The 22,099-nt window shown below is 35.8% G+C and overlaps 2 protein-coding genes across 2 annotated transcripts in view; both read right to left on the minus strand.

The window, feature by feature from the left end:
• Ack-like (activated Cdc42 kinase-like) overlaps positions 1-18,436 on the minus strand; it is a 178,206-nt gene extending 159,770 nt beyond the window's left edge. The window contains exon 1 of the mRNA XM_080175422.1: positions 18,418-18,436. The gene's annotated coding sequence lies outside the window, so the exon portion shown is untranslated. The remainder of the gene's footprint in view (positions 1-18,417) is intronic.
• Positions 1,226-21,198, minus strand: LOC145330802 (AN1-type zinc finger protein 4-like). Its single transcript, XM_080175471.1, has 11 exons — positions 20,973-21,198; positions 19,964-20,049; positions 18,036-18,114; positions 6,571-6,673; positions 5,973-6,140; positions 5,329-5,377; positions 4,917-4,999; positions 4,560-4,628; positions 4,086-4,222; positions 2,342-2,868; positions 1,226-1,962 (listed from the first exon to the last, which is right to left on the minus strand). Exons 1-11 carry the CDS (start codon positions 21,079-21,081, stop codon positions 1,369-1,371), a joined length of 2,004 nt encoding a protein of 667 aa, XP_080031597.1. The 5' UTR covers positions 21,082-21,198; the 3' UTR covers positions 1,226-1,368.
• Between the last annotated feature and the right edge of the window lie 901 nt (positions 21,199-22,099).

Consider the following 22,099-nt stretch of genomic DNA (forward strand, 5'->3'; position numbering starts at 1 on the left):
AAAAATGTAAGTATAAAATAAATATCCTTAACAGAATTGCAACAAATTGAAATAGAATTTAGTTTAGACATATAAATTAATATTCTGCTTATTAAAGTAAGCATTGATGTTCGTTTGTCTTACAGTCTGATTTTAGAGCTTCGCTTTTATGAATATTGTCATCCTTTTTTATTTGTAAAATAAAAACTACTTTTGCTATGAGACTAGATTTTTATTTTAAAATTTTTCAATAATCTATGCAAAGGTACACATATTTTTACACAAATGATTATATTCATTCTAAAAGCATCTAAAGAGAACTTTTTCAAATTTAAATTTTTCTATATATTTATCTTACAATTACATGATAATCAAAAATAAAAATCAACTTTTTAAGCTTTTAAACAAAAAAGTGTCAGAAAAATATTTTATCTATCTCAATATTTTCCAAATGAAATTCAACTGTATAATATGTATTTGCTTGTGTCTGTCCGTCCGTATTTCTCGTTTCATTAAAACATTATGATGCCTAGGAAAATTTTTGCCTCTTTCCCTTTTTCCAGGTTCTGTTTCTGTTTGTGTCTGTACATATGAATGACAATTTGCCTGAAAAAAACTCTTGGTTTGCTGAATCGAATAAATGAAATCTGCTTTCAATATTAGACCCACTCTTTTGCATGTTATCCTCGTTGTATAAAATATTTGCTTACTAAATGTATTAAAGCATAAAAATGAATATTATGTGAACTTTAATATCAGTATGTATAATAAATGGAACCATGGATATAAAACGAAATAGTGGGTTTCGTCGTATTTTTACAGTAGCTTTTGATAGGTTATCCTTATACTAAAGTAACAGGATGTCTATGTGTCTGTGTATCTGTGTGTCTGTGTGTCTGTACCGAAGGATCTCGCTAACCGCTGAACGGATCGGGTTCTCCTTAACAGGGTAGCTTCTCATAGGTCCCAGGAAGGTTTATAACTATTTTTTTTTTTTTTTTTTGGGGGGGGGGGGGGGTGGGACACCCCCAACCCCCCAAAAAAATGAAAAATCCCCACCCCCAAATTTTTTTTTTTAAATTTTTTAAACTAAAATTAAAAATGAGGGGGGGGGGCAACCCCCCCCAAAAATTTTTTTTCGCTCCCCCCCCAAATTTTTTTTACTTTTTCTTTAAAAATTTAAAGTAAGAAATTGGGTTATTAAATTTGACTCTCTCCTCCTCAAGTGCCCCTAGAGGCGTAGCCGCTAGTATAATATATTACATTAAGTTCGGCAAATGATTGCCCCGCAGAAATATGAGAAAAGCTACTGTGAAAATACGACGAAACCAGCTACTTCGTTTTCTTTCCATGATCCAATAAAGATTTAATAAAAGATTACTACAAAAACTAAATTTTAGGCAACTTAGGCATGAGAACCAGCGGTATACTTGCTTCCAACATCTTGCGTCCCTCTGTCTTGTAATCAAAATTACAATTATGCGACTCTGGATGCCTGTGCTTAGGACAAAACACGAGTTGACATCTGCACGTGAAACTGCTCGTAATTGTCAACTTTTTTGTACATGTTTCTTCGTTACAGCGTGGTTTGCTGGAGGATTTCTTCACCTTTTTCGGTCCACTGAGCGGTCGGGTTGGATAGGACGGCCGCAGCTTATTTCCATCACTGCTGTTTCCCCGGCTATTTGTTATCCGCGGTGACGTCATTACATGGTGGTGATGACTTTTACTATTCCCGCCTTTTGGTGACGCAAGAATACGCGGCATTTTATGCGCGGATACAACAGTACGTGACAATTTACCGCGTCGGCTTGTTGCTAGGCGTTTTTCAAAGCCACGCGGTACATTTGATTTAGCTAAATGAGAGGAGAAGGAGAGGCTAAAGTCTGAATAATCGAACCCGTTGGATGATTTGAGATAGGACTGGGGATTGTGGTTACTCTGAGAAGGCACGTTGAGGCTGGATGACAGGTTTCCATTCGCCTAATGACAACATTATTCATTTCTGATTCCAGTTATTATAAATACATGAAGTTTTAATGGTATTTTTTTTATTAGAAACATATCATTAGAGAAGCAGGCTATGCATCCAATGGCAGTTAAAGTAATCTACAATACTCTCTTTCTCCCTTTTTACTTTAATAAGGTATTGCTGCTAGGGGTGGAATTAGATTAATTATCATTTATAATCAAATCCCTGTAACCCTGGTTTGATTAATTTTTATATGATTATAAGCTAAAGCTGATCTTTTTCCGGCTCTAAAAAAGCATCTAGCCTCATATTACATACAATACCCATTTGCCCCCCCCCCCTTCCTCACCACCATACATTTTTTTTATAAATTAAGAAATGAATAATTGCCTGATCATCTAGAAAGGCTCTGAAATCTGACTCTGAGTGAATACTGTTGCTGGCCTGACTGGAGCCACCTGGAGACCTTGCCCGCTCACCCACAGGCTTATGCACTTCCGGCAGATCTGAGAAAAGTGGCACTTTTGAATTTTTCATATATGTCCCAGGCGTTGTATTTAGAAAATCAATTTGTGACCGTGGCGTTATGTTGCTGTTTTTGACAAAAATATCACTATCGCCGAAATCACTGCTGGTGGCGGTCAGCCCAAGGCTGATGCGCCGCCGGGTTGTTGATCTATTGCTGCTGCTCTGCGCCCTACCCGTTCCTGCTCCCGCCTTTGTTCTGCGTGACGCATTAAAGCTGGCGTTGTTGTTGTCAACATTCTTCTTGAGTTCGCCAATGTCCAGTGATATCATCCTGCTGGGCTGGTGCTGGTTGTTGGCTGGTGTTGCGGTTGTTTGGATGGGGGAGGTCAGGTCATAGGGATGTCTCCGCCCCTTGGTGTTGACATGATGATTTGACCGGTCTAGCAAGTCTAAAAAATTTAAGAGGTTTAAACAAAGATTTATAGAAATAGATAAATGGAGAATTTACATATATCCTGTTATATATAAAGTAGTAAAGTATTTTTTTGTCTGACGCCTAAGATCTCAATATCTATGGAACTGATTGAGTTCCTCTTTCTAAGATCATCTTCAAATATTTCATGTTATGGTTTTAGGCTATTTTAGTTTTAGTTTTGAGCCTCTTGGTGGTTTTTGGATATTTTCTATACCTTATAAATACTTTCCATTACATGCTAGGGACGCAACAGCTTGTATATATGTAAAACAGTATTCTAAAGGTATTACAATTTGCAATCTAAAAGATCTTAATCAAACGAATGCAAATTATAAACACAATTATTGTTTTGTTCTGCGGGGGAAAATCCCCACCTTTGTTTCTGTGTCTTGATAAATTAATGCACTTATTAAGTTATTCATGATATAATGTAATAATATCCCTTCTTGCAGAAAATAAAGGAATAATAAAATGGATAAATTTTTTTGTTTAAAATATAAAAAGACTTTTTTGATCGAAATATTATTTTAAAATTGTACCATCCAAGAATATCTATGATTAAAGTAAACAAGTGTATTTTTTAATAGGTAGAGTAGCTTCTTTATTTTATAAATTTTAATGAAGGGCAGATTTCTAAATATTTCATCATTGTTGGGCGTCTCAATTAAAGTTACTTTTAAAATTATATCCTATAGATCCAATACACATCCCTACATCCCTGGCACGTCTTACTCATTTAAATCGATGTATTATTTACGTCATAGAGTTTGTTTAAAGTATATTTAGCTTTCTCTGAATTAAATATTATCTGATAAAAGGATTATATATATACTTTAGTAAGCAAATATATTTTTAAAACCAATTGCTTATTTGATAATATATTTTACGTGGGGTGTAAATGGTTGTGTAAGTGAATAATATCCCACAAAAATCATTTGAAGCAAATTTTGGAATATAAATTTTTCCTCTAATATTGTTTTATAATCACAAAATTACAGTTAATCATTAACAAAACGAAGTAGTGGGTTTCGTCGTATATTCGTCGTACATTAGCTTTTGATAGGTTATTTTAGGTTAGGTTAGGTTAGCTAAGTGGCCCTGCAGGGCTATATCCCCCCGCAAGGGCTAAAAATAAGAGAAAAGCTACCGTAAAAATACGACGAATTTGAAAAAAATTGAAGAGGATATCACCTGAAAATAAATGTTTCTGATTGTCCATGCGTCTTGAAAGCCCTTTGTGTTGATTCTTAATTTGTTCTAATTCAACTATTGTAGTTATTTCACTATCATCTGTTTTAGTTAGCTCATCTTTCTCCCAGTCTTTTAATCTAAATAAAGAGAATTATTCAAAACAAGATTGTTAACATAACTTTAAAGTGAAGTTTTCAAATAAACAAAATACTTTTTAAAAGTTATAGAGTAGCTATTATTCCCCTTAAAAATCCTCAGAATTTCATAATTAATTTGTTCTTTAATATTTATATGTAAAGTAAAGTTTTAATTTAGGAGATGATACCTACACTTTTAATTCTAAAACAATTAAGACTTAAACAAAGTCAGTTCACTTTTCCATTTAAGACCCCCCCCCCTTTTTAATTGAGGTAGTGTAAACAAACTTACAGTCAAGAGTTGTAGAGAATCTTATCTACAAATTTTTCTAGGTACCTGTTATCAGTAGAGATGGGTGGCAGGGAAAGTTGAGGTAGATAGTCATCTGGATTTAATGCTATACTTCTGAAAACAAAATACACATTTGTATAAAAGCGTCGCTACTCTAAATATGTTAATGAGCTTGTTTGTCTGTCTGTTTGTCGTTTTACAATTATTTGTTGTATACAGTTTATGAAAAGCAAAATAAGTACTGTGAAAATTATATTGAAGATTAGCTTATTTTAATAAGACAAAATTCCCCATTTGTTTAATTTAAATATGAGTTACTTATCCTCTAACTTTCATTTACCTATCCTTGTATTTATGTAGAAATAAACAAATAATATTAGGATTATATAACTATTTAATTACCTGCGAATTCTATTTTTAGCTAGCGTCATATTTTCCATCCTACTTTTTAACTCGTTCATCTTACTCATTGTAGCGGCATTCTCCTAAATATATGGTAGATAGATAGAGAAACCACGCTATTAAAACTATAAGAATGAAAGAAAAAGTCTTTGGTGAGTTTATTGGAGCATTATAGCTTAAGCCATGACTTTCAACACCCCCCTTAAATTAAACATTGTAAGGTCTGCCTTTCCCTTTTTTATATCCTATGTTGGTTTTCCAACATTCCTGGTGACTCTCTATACACGCCACTGATTAGTTCTTACCGAAAAGTTATGAATCACTAATTTAACACCTTAATTGCCCCCCCCCCCCTTGGCGAATCGCTTGGCACGCTTCTAAACAGTTATGAATCACTTGTGGTAATATTCACCTGTATTCTTTGTTGCACTTCTTGGTCATCCGGTTCAGCAAATAAGTTTCTAATAAAATATATATAAGTAGTTGCTTTGCCCCCAGACAAAAAAAGCAACCTAAAATCTAATCTTGAGCTTCAGACAAAAAAAATTACTATTTTATATTATGGGACTAGCGGCTTCGCGCTCGGCTCCCTAGCCTGCCTAGCCGCAGCGCTCGGCCCCCTTGCCTGCCTAGCCGCAGCGCTCGGCTCCCTAGCCTAAAACCTAACCTAACCTAAAATAGTTGTTCGTCAGTAGTCGGGGGGGGGGGGGGGGGGGGGGGGGTACAAAATTGAAAAAAAATTGAAAACAAAATTTCTAAGAGGATAACGCCTTTTATTTTAGTTAAAAAAAATTTATTTAGTTTTTGGCGGGGGTTAATTTTTTTTCTAAGGGCGATTTCTCTTGGGAGGATGGTGGATAGAAACATAGAAAAATATAGTACTATTATCATACCTGGAAAAAAAGACTTTAAATTGTTATATTTAACTATCCTATAAAAAGCATTTCTACATACTGTTAGTTTATGTCTTCCAATCATATCACTATTGAAAAAAAGTCAACGAATTTGTGAATTTTTAACTAGATATAAATAATAAATATGTATGTTTATTTTTACCTTATAGAAGAGCCACTCCAAGAATCTGACAGAGGACTGTAGGAACCATCTGGCCGCTCCAGAACATGGTACAGGTTTATATCATCCCCGTCTCGGAACACAAGGACTGTCACGTGACCTCCCTCAGGGATCTGGCCAAGAAGGTCGTCTTTATTACGTTCCACAGCCTCCTATACCATAGGGAAACATTTTTTAAATGAAACATATTAGTATAAACACATAAATGTAAATTAGTAGTTTATATTTATGCATACATTTTTTTCTTTTGTGAGCAAATCTTTCTTTTATTTCTTAAAGTTTGTTCTGTCTGTCTATTTGATTGTCTGTAGTGTAAATGTTTTCAAAAAAGCATTTAGCAAATAAGTTTGAATAAGAAAAATAACTCTTTCCAGAGAAGCTTTAATGGGGTTTTGATTTGATTCAGACATCAGTTTTAGAAATGGCAGGCCCAATTATGTTGTGTATATTAGGTTTGCAAATTGATTTAAAATAACTTTTTAGGCTTCTTAAGTTCTTTCCTCTAGAGGAAACCAGGTAAAAAGTGTCTATGAAATTTCTTTTACTTGTTTGTTATAATTTACATGATTAAAAAATGTGTTCCTGAATTTCTCTAGCCGCCTCTTCTGAGAGTGGAAATTTTCTTGTGTTGATAGGTCCCCCCCGCATGGCTAGCACCAATTTCAGGGTGGCTCCGTCAGGTACTAGACAAATAGTAAAATAATTTATTTTCTCGTATTCATTCGAATCCGGTGGATAGGAACCGGTTCTCATCCATACGAAAAAACTATGTCTAGCATCGTATTATATCCAGTTTTCTACGAATATAGAAATGTACAATCATAAGATTAAAACTAGTTTTTTTAGCCGGTGCCTTCGGCACCACGGGGCTAAAAAAACTAGTTTTAATCTTATAATTGTACATTCTATATCCGCGGAAAGCCGTTTATAATACGATACGAGAAATAACTATTCTCGTATTTATTCGAATCCAGTGGATAGGAACCGGTTCTCATCCATACGAAAAAACTATGTCTAGCATCGTATTATATCCAGCTTTCTACGAATATAAAAATGTACAATCATAAGATTAAAACCAGTTTTTTAGCCCGTGCCTACGGCACCTAGGGGCTAAAAAACTGGTTTTAATCTTATAACTGTACATTCTATATCCGCGGAAAGCACCAACTTCAGGGTGGCTCCGTCAGGTACTAGATAAATATTATTAATTTTCTTGTGTTGATAGGTCCCCTGCATATTGCTAGCACCAACTTCAGGGTGGCTCTGTCAGGTACTAGACAAATATTATTAATTTTCTGGTTTTGATAGGTCCCCCGCATTGCTAGCACCAATTCAGGGTGGCTCCGTCAGGTACTAGACAAATATTATTAATTTTCTTGTGTTGATATATCCCCCACGCATTGCTAGCACCAACTTCAGGGTGGCTCCGTCAGGTACTAGAAAAATATTATTTATTTTCTTGTGTTGATAGGTCCCCCACGCATAGCTAGTACCAACTTCAGGGTGGCTCCGTCAGGTACTAAATAAATATTATTAATTTTCTAGTGTTGATAGATCCCCCCGCATTGCTAGCACCAACTTCAGGGTGGCTCCGTCAGGTACTAGATAAATATTATTAATTTTCTAGTGTTGATAGGTCCCCCCGCATTGCTAGCACCAACTTCAGGGTGGCTCCGTCAGGTACTAGAAAAATATTATTTATTTTCTTGTGTTGATAGGTCCCCCACGCATAGCTAGCACCAACTTCAGGGTGGCTCCGTCAGGTACTAGATAATATTATTGATTTTCTAGTGTTGATAGATCCCCCCGCATTGCTAGTACCAACTTCAGGGTGGCTCTGTCAGGTACTAGATAAATATTATTAATTTTCTAGTGTTGATAGGTCCCCCCGCATTGCTAGCACCAACTTCAGGGTGGCTCCGGCAGGTACTAAACAAATAGTGATAATATTGGTTTTAGGGTGGCTCCTTAGATATTTTTTATTATCGATGTAGTGATTAATATGATCTAATTACCGTGTTTTTAAGTGAAAATCTTTGTTTTTTTATTTTAATGGCTTTTTAATAATATATTCAGGCATCTTTTGTTATAATAGAATGCTAATTTTATCAGCGGCCCGACTAGATAAAAATTGCAATAACAAGCAAACCTTATTTTATTTAATTTTTAGATAAACATCAACAATAAACAACATTTTGTCATTGTCTTAACCTCTTTTCGAGGAAGCTTTGTGTTTATCAAGTTCGAAATTAATTCCTTATCATTATCCTAGAATTAAGCGCAAATGTCGTCTTTTTTGACTTTCCCTTCATAAAGTGACGCGGTATGGATTGTTTATATATTTTGATGCGCACGTTCGTTACTTTTGAATGAGATATGAGGGTGTGAAGATTTCGGAGAACAAAATTGGGCCTATCATTGGTCTCATAGTGCGTGAACGACCCTAGTATACCAGGGATTTGAAACCATAAGAACTTCAGGTAGAATTTGTTAATTTTATTAAGAAGAATGGTGTATAGGACGATTATATGTAGTTTTAAAAAGGCTTTAGCCAGCTAAACATGAAACTTAATAATGATTAATATATGTTTTAGTATTTTTTATGTGCCTTTATTTTTGCATTTAACAATGATTTATTAAACCAAATAATTTTCCTTTAAAGCCAAAGTTTCCAAAGATTCTTAACCGTAGAGAAAAATGATTTTTAAAAAGCAATTAAGATTACGTGGTTATAAATAACTGGAATTATGAACTAATTGATTTTGTAATTTCAGGACTTTGAAATAATTTCATCAATAAATCTATAATCAAACCTGCTGTTGAAACTTGATGGTTCCTGGTATTGGGGGTTTGTATGTTCGCCAACAGATCTCGAGAACTTCCCGCTAATTCGGAAGTCATACTCAACCAAAGTGTCATGGTTGAGACAATTTCAAAGTATCTGATGAATAGGCGTTAGCATTCATCAAGAGATCAATAGCATCCAGTGATTTTTGATGCAATAAACTGTGACAATTTTTTCTGTGAAATAAGTACCTAGTGAATCAATATGCCACTAACCAAAAAGCAGAAAATTGAGCGAGCTATCGCTATTGGCAGTGAAAGGCTAGAGGTGTTTGACGAACAGTTAAAAGTGTTTTATGACAATCTAAAAGCCTGCCAAAGTTTTAGTTCATGTGAAAATGTGAATGTAAAATCAATTCGTGACATTTTTAGTGAGGTCAAGGACCAATCTGACCTAATAAAAAGTCTAAAACCTGCCGTGGAGACTAGTGAGCTGCGCGAGTTCAAGCGTGATTTGGATGAAGCTAGTGAGCAGAAAACTGTTGCTGATAAAGTCTATGCGTCGTTGGAACAGTGTACAAAAATTCTGTACTGGCTTGACAATGATTCAGACGACGCGAGGTCAAGCACTGTCGCCAGGAACCTCGACGTCATTGAGAAGGTGAAGATGGACATGGGAGTGCTTAAAATTTCCGTGGAGTTGCGCCAAGAAGTTCGTGATATGTACCGAAGGCTTAGAGAGATGGAACGTCGTTCATCTAACTTGGATGAGAGTGGGACACCTGCCATGCTCTCCAGAAGTATGTCTGCCGTGGATATTCGGAGTTCCAACCCGCAGTATGGGCGCTGGGACAACAGTTTGCTGCCGTCCTTCGACGGTACTGACACGGATTACCCAAACTTTAAACAGGCCTTTAAGGATCTATGCTCTGGTTACGGATTTGCTGACCAGAGGTTAAGTCTGATGTTGTGTATGGAGAAGGTGATAACCAACCCGGAACTACGCAAGCAAGTGTCAGCAATTAGAGATCATAATGAACAATGGTCGTTTCTCGATCAGATGTTTTTATCAAACACTCGCCGGTTCATGAGGATTTTAACTAAGCTGAACAAGATGAAACCTGTAGATAAACCTGTGGACGTGGTTAGTGCAATTGCTACCTTCAAGAGCATGATGCAGGAAGTAGAAGCCATCGTTGGTTCTGCAGCTAAGGATTACAACCACCTAACTCTTATTCATATTTTCAAAGACAAGTGCCCTGAAAATTTGAGAGAGAAAATTATGATGGAGCTAGGTAGCATGAACCAACCAAACATCCAGAAGATTGTAGAACTGCTGGAGAGGACCAGGGGAGCTATGTTGGCCGGTGATATGTCCTATGACACTAGCGCCGGCAAGAGAAATCGTGACAGAGCTGCCGCCGCGCAAGTGTCTGGCCGCAGCGACAATAAGAATGGAAAGGCTGGAAAGGACAAGGCTTCCAAGTGGAACAGTGCATGTCCTGTGGAGAGCTGCAAGGAGAAACACCCGATTTTTCGTTGCCTCACGTTTAAGAAGATGGATGTGGTTGACCGAAAGAAATTTGTCCAGCAGAAGAAGTTATGTGAACTCTGCCTGTGTGACGGCCATGCTGCTGACAAGTGTAATAAATCGGATAAGCTTGGTGTTTGTGGCACCAATAATTGCGACAGATATCATTCTAGGTTGCTCCATGAGGCTAGTGCTGGTGTGAATACAGTCTACAAGTCAAGTTCTGCACCCAGCCCCTGCACCTTCTTACTTCAGTTAGTTCCTGTTGTAGCACCTGGCGGCGGCACCTGCCACGCCACTGTCATGTTTGACTCTGGTGCAAATTTGCCACTTGTGTCTGAGAAGTTATCCAACAAGTTGAAGCTGAAATCTACCGGCAGATATACAACTATTTCTGTAGCTGACGGCAGTGAGTCTTCCTGCCGCAATGTTGTGTTTTATCTGAAGGATAGGGACGGTAATTTGAGGGAGTTTGAGGCAGCTGTCATGCCTACCCTCGGCGGGGCCAACGAGATGCGCTCGGTCCACCCCGAAACTGCCGCCGAGATATTTAAAATGCCGCCAGAAAGATTTACATATATTAGTGGAGGCTTAGATATCATCATTGGAAATACACATCCTGACGTGTTTCCATCAACCTACCAGAAAGTGGGCCAGTCTATGTTGTGGCGAACCATTTTTGGTAGTGGTTTTATCTGTACGAGTGCTGACGGTGGAGCTGGAGATCAAAAGTCGGCATATAAGGCTGTCAGTGTCAGTGGAGGCACCTTGCCAGACTTTCTGACGTCTGAATCGTTTGGCGTACAGCCGCAGGCACTTTGTCCAGGATGTACTGCCTGTCAAGAGTGCAAGGCTATGGCCGACGGCACTACCTGGGACCAGCGTGAGAGGCAGAGGATAATTGAGGCAGGTTTAACACTAGACTTGCAGTCCAACAAGTGGACAGGTCAATATGCTTATATTGAAGATCCTCACACTTTACCCTACAATGAGAGTTTAGCCCGCAAAATTGCTGAAAAGGATCGTGCCAAGATGGTCAAGGAAGGTACCTATGGAATGTATGTGGAGGTATTCAACGACGCCATATCCAGAGGCGTGTTTAAAAAAGCCACGCCTGAAGAATTGCAGTATGAAGGGCCTAAGTCTTGTTCATCAATAGTGGTTGCTTTCAAGGAGGATTCAAGTTCCACACCCATGAGATTGTGTGCAAATAGTTCTCTGACGTTCAAAGGTACCAGTTTTAATAACATAATGCTGGGAGGTCCGCCGCCAATGCAGAAGATTTTTTATCATTTGTTGCTTTTCCGCGGTTACAAGGTTGGTTTAACCGCGGATATTTCCAAGTTTTATAACTCCATCCTGGCCACAGAGTTCGACAGCCAGATGAAGAGAGTTTTATTTTCCCCGACGCCAGACGGTCCACTTGAAATTTACCTGACTAAAGTTGTGAATTTTGGCGAGTTGGCTGCGGGAAATTTGGCAGTTACAGCCCTGAAGTTGACGTCCCGCCTGTTCGGCGGAAAGAGTGAAGCAGAGGTCAAGGAGATGTATGGAGAGGGGCAGATAAACGGTAGTGAAATTGTTGCTAAACCTGAATTATGGAAGGAGCCACAAATACCTACCTACCCTGATGAGGATTTCAAGTTACCTCAGATTCCAGTTGCAGTCAAGCTTGAGAAGCACAGCTTCATAGATGACGTTATTTCGGGAGCAGGATCGGTGCCAGAAGCCAAGGAGATGATGAAAGAAGCTGACAGAATTATCGGCAAAGGTAGTTTTTCCTTCAAACAAGTCATTTATTCTGGAGATGATTGCCAGCCAACCAAGGTTCTTGGGCTGATATGGAAGCCAGCCACCGATGTGTTATCCATCGCCACAAGAGTCAACCAAGATGGTAAAGTCAAGGGAAAGAAGGTGAAAGAGGATGCTGATTTGTACAACCTCCAGGACGCCTTGGACGAGAATCTGACAAAGAAGATGGTCCACAGGTTCGCCGCCCAGACCTTCGACCCGATCGGGCTTTGCAGCCCTATTCTGTTGAGAATTAAACTTGTCCTGCGGAAAACATGTTTGCTGAATTTGGGCTGGCAAGATTTCATTCCAAAAAGTCTACGGGATGAACTTGTTAAGTCGCTGGAGGACAGAGCTGAGGTCGCTAAATTGGAGTTTGACCGTTGTGTGGTCCCGGAGGAACCAACTGGCCTTCCATCCTTGATGATGTTTTCGGATGGGTCATCAGAGGCTTATGCATGTATGGCATATTTGAGGTGGCCAACTAGACAAGGATTTGAAACGTTTCTGCTAGCCACCAAGTCAAGAGTTGCGCCGGTCAAGTGTGAATCAATTCCACGCCTTGAATTGATGGGTTGCCAGATGTCCACAAGGTTGTCAAAGTCCATCAGAGATGCCCGGCCCTTTGATGTTATCAGAGTGATGTACTTTACTGATTCATCGTGTGTTTTATCACAAATAGTTTCCAACAGTGCTATGTTGAACACATTTAATTCTCATCGCATTGGAGAAATTCAATCTGCAACCAACAAGGATGACTGGAGGTGGGTCCCGGGGACACACAATGTTGCAGATTTGGGCATATTATAGATTAGGATATGAAAAATTAACAACATTTCAATTTGACCCGGGATAAATGTCATGTTTCGAGTATAGAAAGAAAACTACCTGCAAATGAGGGCATTTTTAAAAAGTGTTTGTTTATTTAAATTCGTATGTAATATATATATACTATACTCTACACTTACACAACAAACACACCAAATCTTTAGACACACTTAAGTATTTCACCTCAACTTCATCTCACCTGTAAAATCTACAGGTGGGTATTGATAAATAAAGTGTAGTAAAAAAAAGAATGATCCCGAGGATAATTATTTCTTGTGATTCTTAACTTTAACCATATGAATTTAAGCCTGTTTTTCATATGGTGACGTTTAGACCTTCAAGAAAAATTACCTCATCCAATAGAGGGTCAGTATACAACCTTAACAATAATCTTGAGGTGGAGCTTTTGGTGATCTGCCCATTAAAGCATTCTGCAGTTTTCATTTAACAGGCCACACTTATTTATCCCTCCTTAACAATTTTAAGTTCAGCTGTGTATCCATTATACACATTTTTATATTAAGGATTAGTACCTATTGACCTATTATTTTTATCATGAATATTATATTTTACTTCTCGATGACGATTATTTTCCTTTCTGGAACTTACTGAAGTTTTATTTTTTTTGTATAAATTGGACATATTTTGAGAAGATATTATGTTGAATTAGTATTGACCTAATTTAAATGTACACTTTTTATGTTAAACGGCAAAATTTCCTTCTTTGTATTGCTTACTTCTGCTTCACAATGAACTTACACTTTTTATAAGAGAATATCTTGGATTAGTCCTTATTTAATATTGTTATAATAACTCCTATAATTCATATGTTAACTTTCTATGTATATAGTTAAGACAAATAAAGAATCAAATAATAATAATAATAAGATTTGGGCACCAGAAGCACCTGCAAGGTATCAGACTTGGGACCAGGTTCCAGGTACAGATTGGGCCCAGAATGGTTTCGCCAGGATGAAAGTGCGTGGCCGGTGAAAACTGCCGAACAAGTCAAGCAGGATTTACCACCAGAGGAGTTGAATACCAAAATGGTTAAGTTATGTTCAATGAAAGTTGCCGGAGAAGCCGCTGAAGATGTCTTTAGGTTTAAGCACAGGAGATCATTTGGACAGGCCAAACGTATTATGGCAGCTGTCCTGCAAGTAGCGAACACCTGGTTGAAGAAGCTAAAGAGCAGACAAGAAGGTAAGACTACAGCCGCTGGTAGTCATGTAGCAGCCGCAGATTCTGTGTACAAGCCGTCTTTGTACAATTTTATGGCGGCGGCGGAACTTTTCATTGTGTCATGTAGCCAACAGGATGAGTGGATAAATGACGCTAAAGGCAATTATGCGTCATTGAATCCATTAGTGCATGAAGTATCATTGACCTGGCCTGTCGTTGGTTCCGGAGGAAATTATGTGACCAGGGAGATGAGAATTCTTAAAATGGTTGGTCGTGGAGAGCCCGTCATTGACGCCATTACTGGTGGCCGTAAAATGATATTTGAAGACATGCCAGGTTTAATAGTTTTGGAGCCTGGTAATTGGTTAGCTGCTGTTTTTATGAGAGAAGCGCATGTTGAGCTTCACTCTGGTGTCCGTGGAACTTTAGCTGAGAGCCGCCGTTGGTGCTGGATTGTGAAGGCAAGGAGGTTGTCCATCATGGAAGTGAAGAAGTGTTGGCCCTGCAGTGTTGAGAGGGCCAAGGAATGTCGTACTACCATGAAGGATGTGTTACCTGACAAGTTGGTCCCGAGCAGGCCTTTTGAAGCTGTGCAAGTCGACCTGATGGGTCCGCTGGTTACGAGGAGAGCTGCCGCCAAAACGAGGAGTCAGACAGCAACGAAGAAGGTGTGGGTGTTCGTGGTGGTCTGCAGGTTCTCAGGGGCGTTATGGTTAGATGCCTTGGGAAAGTATGATACCAGCAGTATCCTGTTGTCCCTGCGCAAGTTGGAGGCTGTTCATTGTCTGCCGAAGGTTATAGTAAGCGACATGGGCACACAATTATCCGGTGCTCGCAAGGTTTTAGAGCAGAAGTTGGGCAGCCAGGTAGAGTTTTCTTGGTCTCAGATCCCGGCCCGAGCCCACCATTTTATTGGGCAAGCTGAGAAAATGGTGGGATTAACCAAGAGATTGCTGTCCAAGAAGTTGGTGAATAGTTCTGTTAATTTCAACGAGCTCCTGGTGCTGCTGGCAGAGGTTAGCAAGTTGAATAGCAGACCATTGACGATAGAAGCTGCGAACGACGTGGAGAATTGGCGGCTGATTACCCCTGGCCAGCTGCTGGGAAATGTTGACCGCCAGCCGTTGTGCAATGTGGCGATGAAACCGGAGGACCAAATTTCCTCCAGGTTGAAGTTGTTAGAAGATTTGTCTGCCCAGTTTTGGACTGCCTACCGCCAGGAGATCCTACCGAAGATATTACGGATGTCCAAGTGGAAGGATGAGATGGCGGAGCCACTAGCCGACGGAGATATAGTTCTGGTTACGAGTACCAATCCGCTGATGAGATGTTTGCGGATGGGCCGAGTGACGAGGATTGAGGATGGGAGAAAGACTGCAAGAGTCTTGTTCAGGCTGTCAGATAAATCTCCCCTGGAAGAGCATGCTGTATCAGTCAGGCAGTTGTTAAAAATTATGATTAATAATTGATTCTTATTTTATGGAAATTGAGATTTTTTTTAGTAAAAAGCCACATTTTCATATGCCTATTTTATGCCTAAAATAAGAATCAAATGAAATGCGATTAATTTTTATTCTATTTCATATGCTCAAATTTAATTTTATTGAGTTTAATTTCTTTTCAAAAGTACAATTCATTATAAAAATTACCTGAAAAGTTTACCAAATAGAATAAATGTGTCGAGGTTGCGTGATTCGATATTTATTCTAAGAAAAAAAATCAAGTATTTTTTAGCAGATTTTTTTTAAAAATTATATATGAATTTCAATCAAGTAAAACATTTTATTCAGATCAAGGAATGATTGAAAATTCATATTTAAAGTCTCATATTTTTTTTACAAAGAAAAATTGGTATTTTTTTCATAATTCCGATGAAAATTCTAACGAAGATATTATTATTTTGCTATTCTTTAAGTATTAAAAAGTTTTATTGTTGATTAAGATATAAGTACAGTTCTTATTCATTAAGTTTGAAAAACTTTCTGCCCAAGGATTTTGAAATATTTTTCTTACTACTCTTTTTGATGCTTAACAAATTTAATTTTAAGTACCTATAAATCTTAATTTTCTTGTCTAAGATTTATTTCGTTTTATTTTACCATTATTGTTTACATTTCAACCTGATTTCGTAGGTACTTATTGATTTATTAATAATGATTTATTACCTATTGATTATGAAATGATTATTATTTAGTATAAGTTGTTATATTTACAACATCATGATTAATAGGATTATCCATTTTAGGATTTGTGTATGTGATCTTGTGAGTGTCATGTGCCTGGAATATTGTATGGTACAACCAATCCCCATCCTTCTATCCTAAAATGTGAGGTATTACGAGTCCTAGTGAGGAGTATAAAATTGTGTATGCATTTCACGGGGTTTCATTTAGTTAGGAGCAAAAATTGTCACGTGTTTTGGGATGTGGCCATTCTCATGTGATTATGGTGAGTTTAGTTTAGTGAGAAATGTTGCTAGTGCTCAGCGCAAAAAAACCTTGAATCTCGTTAAGGAAGTTAATTTGACTTTCAAACGGGGGGTGTGTCTTAACCTCTTTTCGAGGAAGCTTTGTGTTTATCAAGTTCGAAATTAATTCCTTATCATTATCCTAGAATTAAGCGCAAATGTCGTCTTTTTTGACTTTCCCTTCATAAAGTGACGCGGTATGGATTGTTTATATATTTTGATGCGCACGTTCGTTACTTTTGAATGAGATATGAGGGTGTGAAGATTTCGGAGAACAAAATTGGGCCTATCATTGGTCTCATAGTGCGTGAACGACCCTAGTATACCAGGGATTTGAAACCATAAGAACTTCAGGTAGAATTTGTTAATTTTATTAAGAAGAATGGTGTATAGGACGATTATATGTAGTTTTAAAAAGGCTTTAGCCAGCTAAACATGAAACTTAATAATGATTAATATATGTTTTAGTATTTTTTATGTGCCTTTATTTTTGCATTTAACAATGATTTATTAAACCAAATAATTTTCCTTTAAAGCCAAAGTTTCCAAAGATTCTTAACCGTAGAGAAAAATGATTTTTAAAAAGCAATTAAGATTACGTGGTTATAAATAACTGGAATTATGAACTAATTGATTTTGTAATTTCAGGACTTTGAAATAATTTCATCAATAAATCTATAATCAAACCTGCTGTTGAAACTTGATGGTTCCTGGTTTTGGGGGTTTGTATGTTCGCCAACAGATCTCGAGAACTTCCCGCTAATTCGGAAGTCATACTCAACCAAAGTGTCATGGTTGAGACAGTCATATCTAATTTCAAATAAAATAAAACAACAATTACTTAGATAATGTTCAAGTTTATACAGTTCGTACTTATTTTTTCAATTTTGCAACGAAAAATATTATTGATAAAGTATTTCTATTCATTCTAAAATATGAAATTGGATTTTTGTCTTCCTTCTGACGCAAAGATTTATGTAATCAGCCAATGCAGTTTTTTCTTTAAAAACGAACAAGTCCAAATGTTCATTAATTAGTAAAATATGGGATGAATTCATTATCCTAAATATAAGTTCTTTCGGTTTTTTCATTATTTTTCAGTTTTAGCAATTTTGCTTTTATCTGCTAATTCTTATATAAAAGTAATAGGATCTGTGTCTGTGTGTCTGTTATACTGCAGGACATATACGTTTCTCCTGTACAATTTAGCTTCTTATAGATCTTGGAAAGGTTTATAGCTTTTTTGGAGAAAATCGCACCTTGAGAAAAAATTAACCCTCCAAAAAAAATTTTCTTCAAATTTTCCTTTTAAAACTTAAATTGAAAGTTTGACAGGAGGGTCACCTTAGTGGCCTCTCTGGATGTAGCCGCAAGTGAATAATAGAGTTAAAGCAATTCTTTCTTGAATTACTTTTACGGACATAGTTAAAAAGTTAATAAAGCTGATCCTCAAAAACTATACCTGAAGACTCTTGTAGGGTGGAGCCATTCTTTAACTCGGTATTATTGTAGAGTAGATGTTGCTGACTTATTGGAATACCCTAAAAAAAAAAAATAAATTGGTGTACCCTAATTAAAGGGATACTTAGTTCTAACATTTTTTTTATGCTACATTTTCATTCTTTTATTGAATAAACAATAAAAAATTAAAATGTAACTTAAGTAAATGCAAAAAGTCCAACTTATCAATTAGAAACCATTTATTTCAGGTATAGGGACTTATTTGAATCATATTATTCTTGTGTGTAATGTATGAGTTTATTTAGATGTTAGAAAGTTTTTCAACCTATTTTTAATAAAAATATACGTTTCTATGACATAAAGATGAATTTCCATTTTAGCAATCTTGTAGAAGTGAATCAAGCAATAATAGCTTTGTCGTAAAATATTCCAAAAAGGAAATAATAGAGTAAGTAAAGTATTTCAGACAATCAAAACTACTGAATATCGTTCTCTGGCCAGAGTTAATGCATGAAGAATAAAAATAAATTATTTGGAGTTTCCAAAAGAATTGTGGTGCTTACCCTTAAAGTGCCTATGCAAATCTTAACCCCCTACCCCCCTCTTTACGTCCGAAACAAATTGAATATAAAGGGTGGGGAGGGGGGTTGTAGTAATTCTTTCATATGCCTAATCCATGCGATAGGCCCTAACCCTAAAACGCTAACCAATACCACAATAATGGAAAATTGCCTTATGTTGTCAAGGAAAAGTATCTCTAGTAAAAAAAATTTTAAATTTTATTTTAACTTTTTGAAATCATAAACAATACATTTAAAAATAGTGAAGCAATAACAAAATCAATTTTGGAAAGCGTTGTCATTCCTTCACAGAAAATATAATTTTTTAAGAAAAAATTAATGTTCAAGTACTGACAGCAATAGATAATACATGCAGAGTAGCCTCGCTGTCAAAAAAAAATTCCACAAATTGTTGAAATGGCCACAATCACACATTTATGGAAAAAAACAATTGTTTTAATATAAATTTGATTTGATGTTGTCCAGTCTAAATATATTGATAAATATTAAAGAATGACATAGTTTTAATAACATAGCTCAATCATGCTTTAGAAATTTTTTTTTTTTAAATTGCAAAGAAACAAACAAAGTAAATTACAGATCATCTACGCAACTAAAAAACAGTCTGCAGATTCTAACTGCAGTGTTATTAACCTTGGTTTTATGGAAACCTTTGTATAATTATTTGTTTTAAGCATAGAAACTTTAAGAAATTGTATAACATAGATAAGTCGAAATAAAAAAATATGAAAATAGTTTATCAAAGGCTTTTCTTAAGTCAGGCTGTATAAAACTAATAACAAGGATGACAACATCCATAAATAATAAAGCTCATAGATATATAAAATCTGCGAAAGTGATTTAAATAGTAGATGCTTCTTGTTATTCTTTAAACAAAATTTGAAACATCAATCTTTAATCGCAACTAAAAAAATATCCACCAAACAAAGCATAACTAAGAGACAGTTTGACAAAGTTAGTTGTTAACTAGATGGTCAGAGGTCATTTAAATCTTCACAAAAACTTACATAAGTCTTTGATATCGGATGAAAAAATATATATCTGCTTAAATGAAATGACTGTAGAGCAGAACAGACAGACTAAGTGGTTTAACGAGCAGATACACAAAATCTTTACCCAAATTTCAGACCTCCATATTAAATATTTAATGACGAACGGACGAACAAAAAGGTGGAAAAGTCCATCTCTTCTGGAACAAAACTGACGAAAGTCAATGTAAGAGCTATTTTTGTTAACTCATTGATTGCACGATCTCAATCTAAATTTCTAAACAAGTTGCTATAACTAACTTTTAAACAATGGAGATCTGTTATTAGATAAGATTCAAATCCACCAAAAATTGTATTACCTCTAGCTGTTGAAGTTTAGTTTTAACAGCTAGGACGGATTCTACTGGCGGAACTCTCATCTCAAAACTGGTTCCGGTCAACGTTTCTAAAAAAATCCAATAATCAACAAAGTATTAAAATTTAATGAACTTATTTTAAATCCTAATGGTAAAATAAATATTTAAGATAATTCTAAAGTAAAACATTTTTTCAACATTGTAATACCTTTTGATGAGATGTACTATATAAAAAATCTAAACCAGCATTAAGATTGATAAATAGTCTTTGATAATTTTATTTGGAATAATAACTATAATATAATATGAAAGTATTTATTTAATGTGTACAGAATGAAATTACTGCATTTCTTTCGAAAATAAGCAAGCTTCTTTATAATTACTAGTGCGTGTCCTCATTCAAATGCTTATTATTTAGTGGACATTTATATTAGTTGGGGACAGTGGCATAAGGAATGTTTTTTTTTTCTTTTTTAGGGCCGGGGGGGGGGGGGTGTTGACAATTTCTTAAAACAAAATCCACCTCTCCCTTTTTTCACTCAGTCAAGGATTAACACCCTCTGGTGCACATCATTGACATCATAGAATATTACAAGCATAAAATGAATATATATTTTTTCTTTCTTGAGTTGTTTGAAATACCTATGGAACTATTTGTTCCTTGTATAATTACATTGATTCAATTAATCTAAACACTTTTCAAATGCAGTATGCAAAATAATACAAAATAAAATTTATGCATTTTTAAACTTTTAAAAACACTTTTTTGCACATTATGCACGTTTACAAAGTAAAACATGTGTCAGATTGCATTTTTAATGTTGCTTTTTTTATTTTCACTAAATTCGAAATTAGAAGAGGTATTTTAATTTAGGATTATTAATAAAAATTACTTGTGAATTTTCTAGAATTATGTACCAATTACCTAGACAGCTACTTAACCAAATATATTGTTCGAGAACTAGCAAATTATAGTGTAGTTTAAATCAAAAAAATAATATATTATTTTTACCTATGTATAAAGAAAGGAACCCAGTGGTTAGACCATTTGTTGAGCTGTAAATAAATTCACTCTGGTCCAATTCTGATTCATAAAACTCCTCGTCAGATAAATCTGACATTGTTCACATTATTTATAGGACAGCGTCACGCTACCTTGCTACCAACATATCCTTGTTTTTATACATTTTGACAATGATTGTTATTTTTAAATGTATATGTTGAAATAATCATATTTTTTCTGTAGATTCCCTTGTCCTTGACTGAGGTATAAAAGTGTATTTTTTGATTGAATGTATACTTTACTTCTCACGTAATTGCCTGATCACGTAAACTCAACTCAAGTCTCCACTAACAACACAAATTGAGCAATAATATAAAACCAGAAAATTCTCACTTTAAATATCCTTGCATTAATTTCATAAACTTTGTCTTTGTCATAACAAAGATATTAAATGCAGAAATGTATTAACTATATGACACCATATTATTGTTGATTACAAAGTTTTGTTCAATTAAAGCAAGCATAATCTAGTTATATGCAAGCACAATACAGTCAATGCATTAAAAAAATAATCACTTATATTGAGATGGCCTAGATTGATAAAGGTCTTTATAATATGATGTAATCATTATTGTTAATAATTTAAATAGATTGGTATGTGTTGGTTTATTTGATAGCAGGTATGTTGTTATTATATTAACTAAGGAAAGCAGAGAGAATTATTATTTCCCTTTCTCTGTCTGGCTGGTGGTGGTCTTGATGGTTTGATAGTTCTCATGGCACTGCAGTCACTACAATAGTATTCATAAACAATACACTTCTCTACCTCATAGATTATTAACTATGGGGTTAGAAAATAAGGTTGAAACGGGCTATGTATAAATTTAATATCACCTTTTTAATATGAAATTATTTATATCCATCAAAATATTTAAAAGTCTAAGTTTATATAAAATATTACAAAGTAGTCATACGAGTGTGTATATGTTCATTAAGATCTCTAAATGGCTACAATTCTTGACACTTATCAGAGAAGCTTACTGTCGTGGCCATTGGCAAGGTATCTAGGGACGTCAATCCCCTAAAATATATATGACCATAGTAAAAACTTCTTCCCCCCCTAGAAAAGACTTTAG

Source organism: Acartia tonsa, chromosome 1 (assembly GCF_053477335.1).
Source record: "Acartia tonsa isolate MP-2025a chromosome 1, ASM5347733v1, whole genome shotgun sequence".
NCBI lineage: Eukaryota > Metazoa > Arthropoda > Copepoda > Calanoida > Acartiidae > Acartia > Acartia tonsa.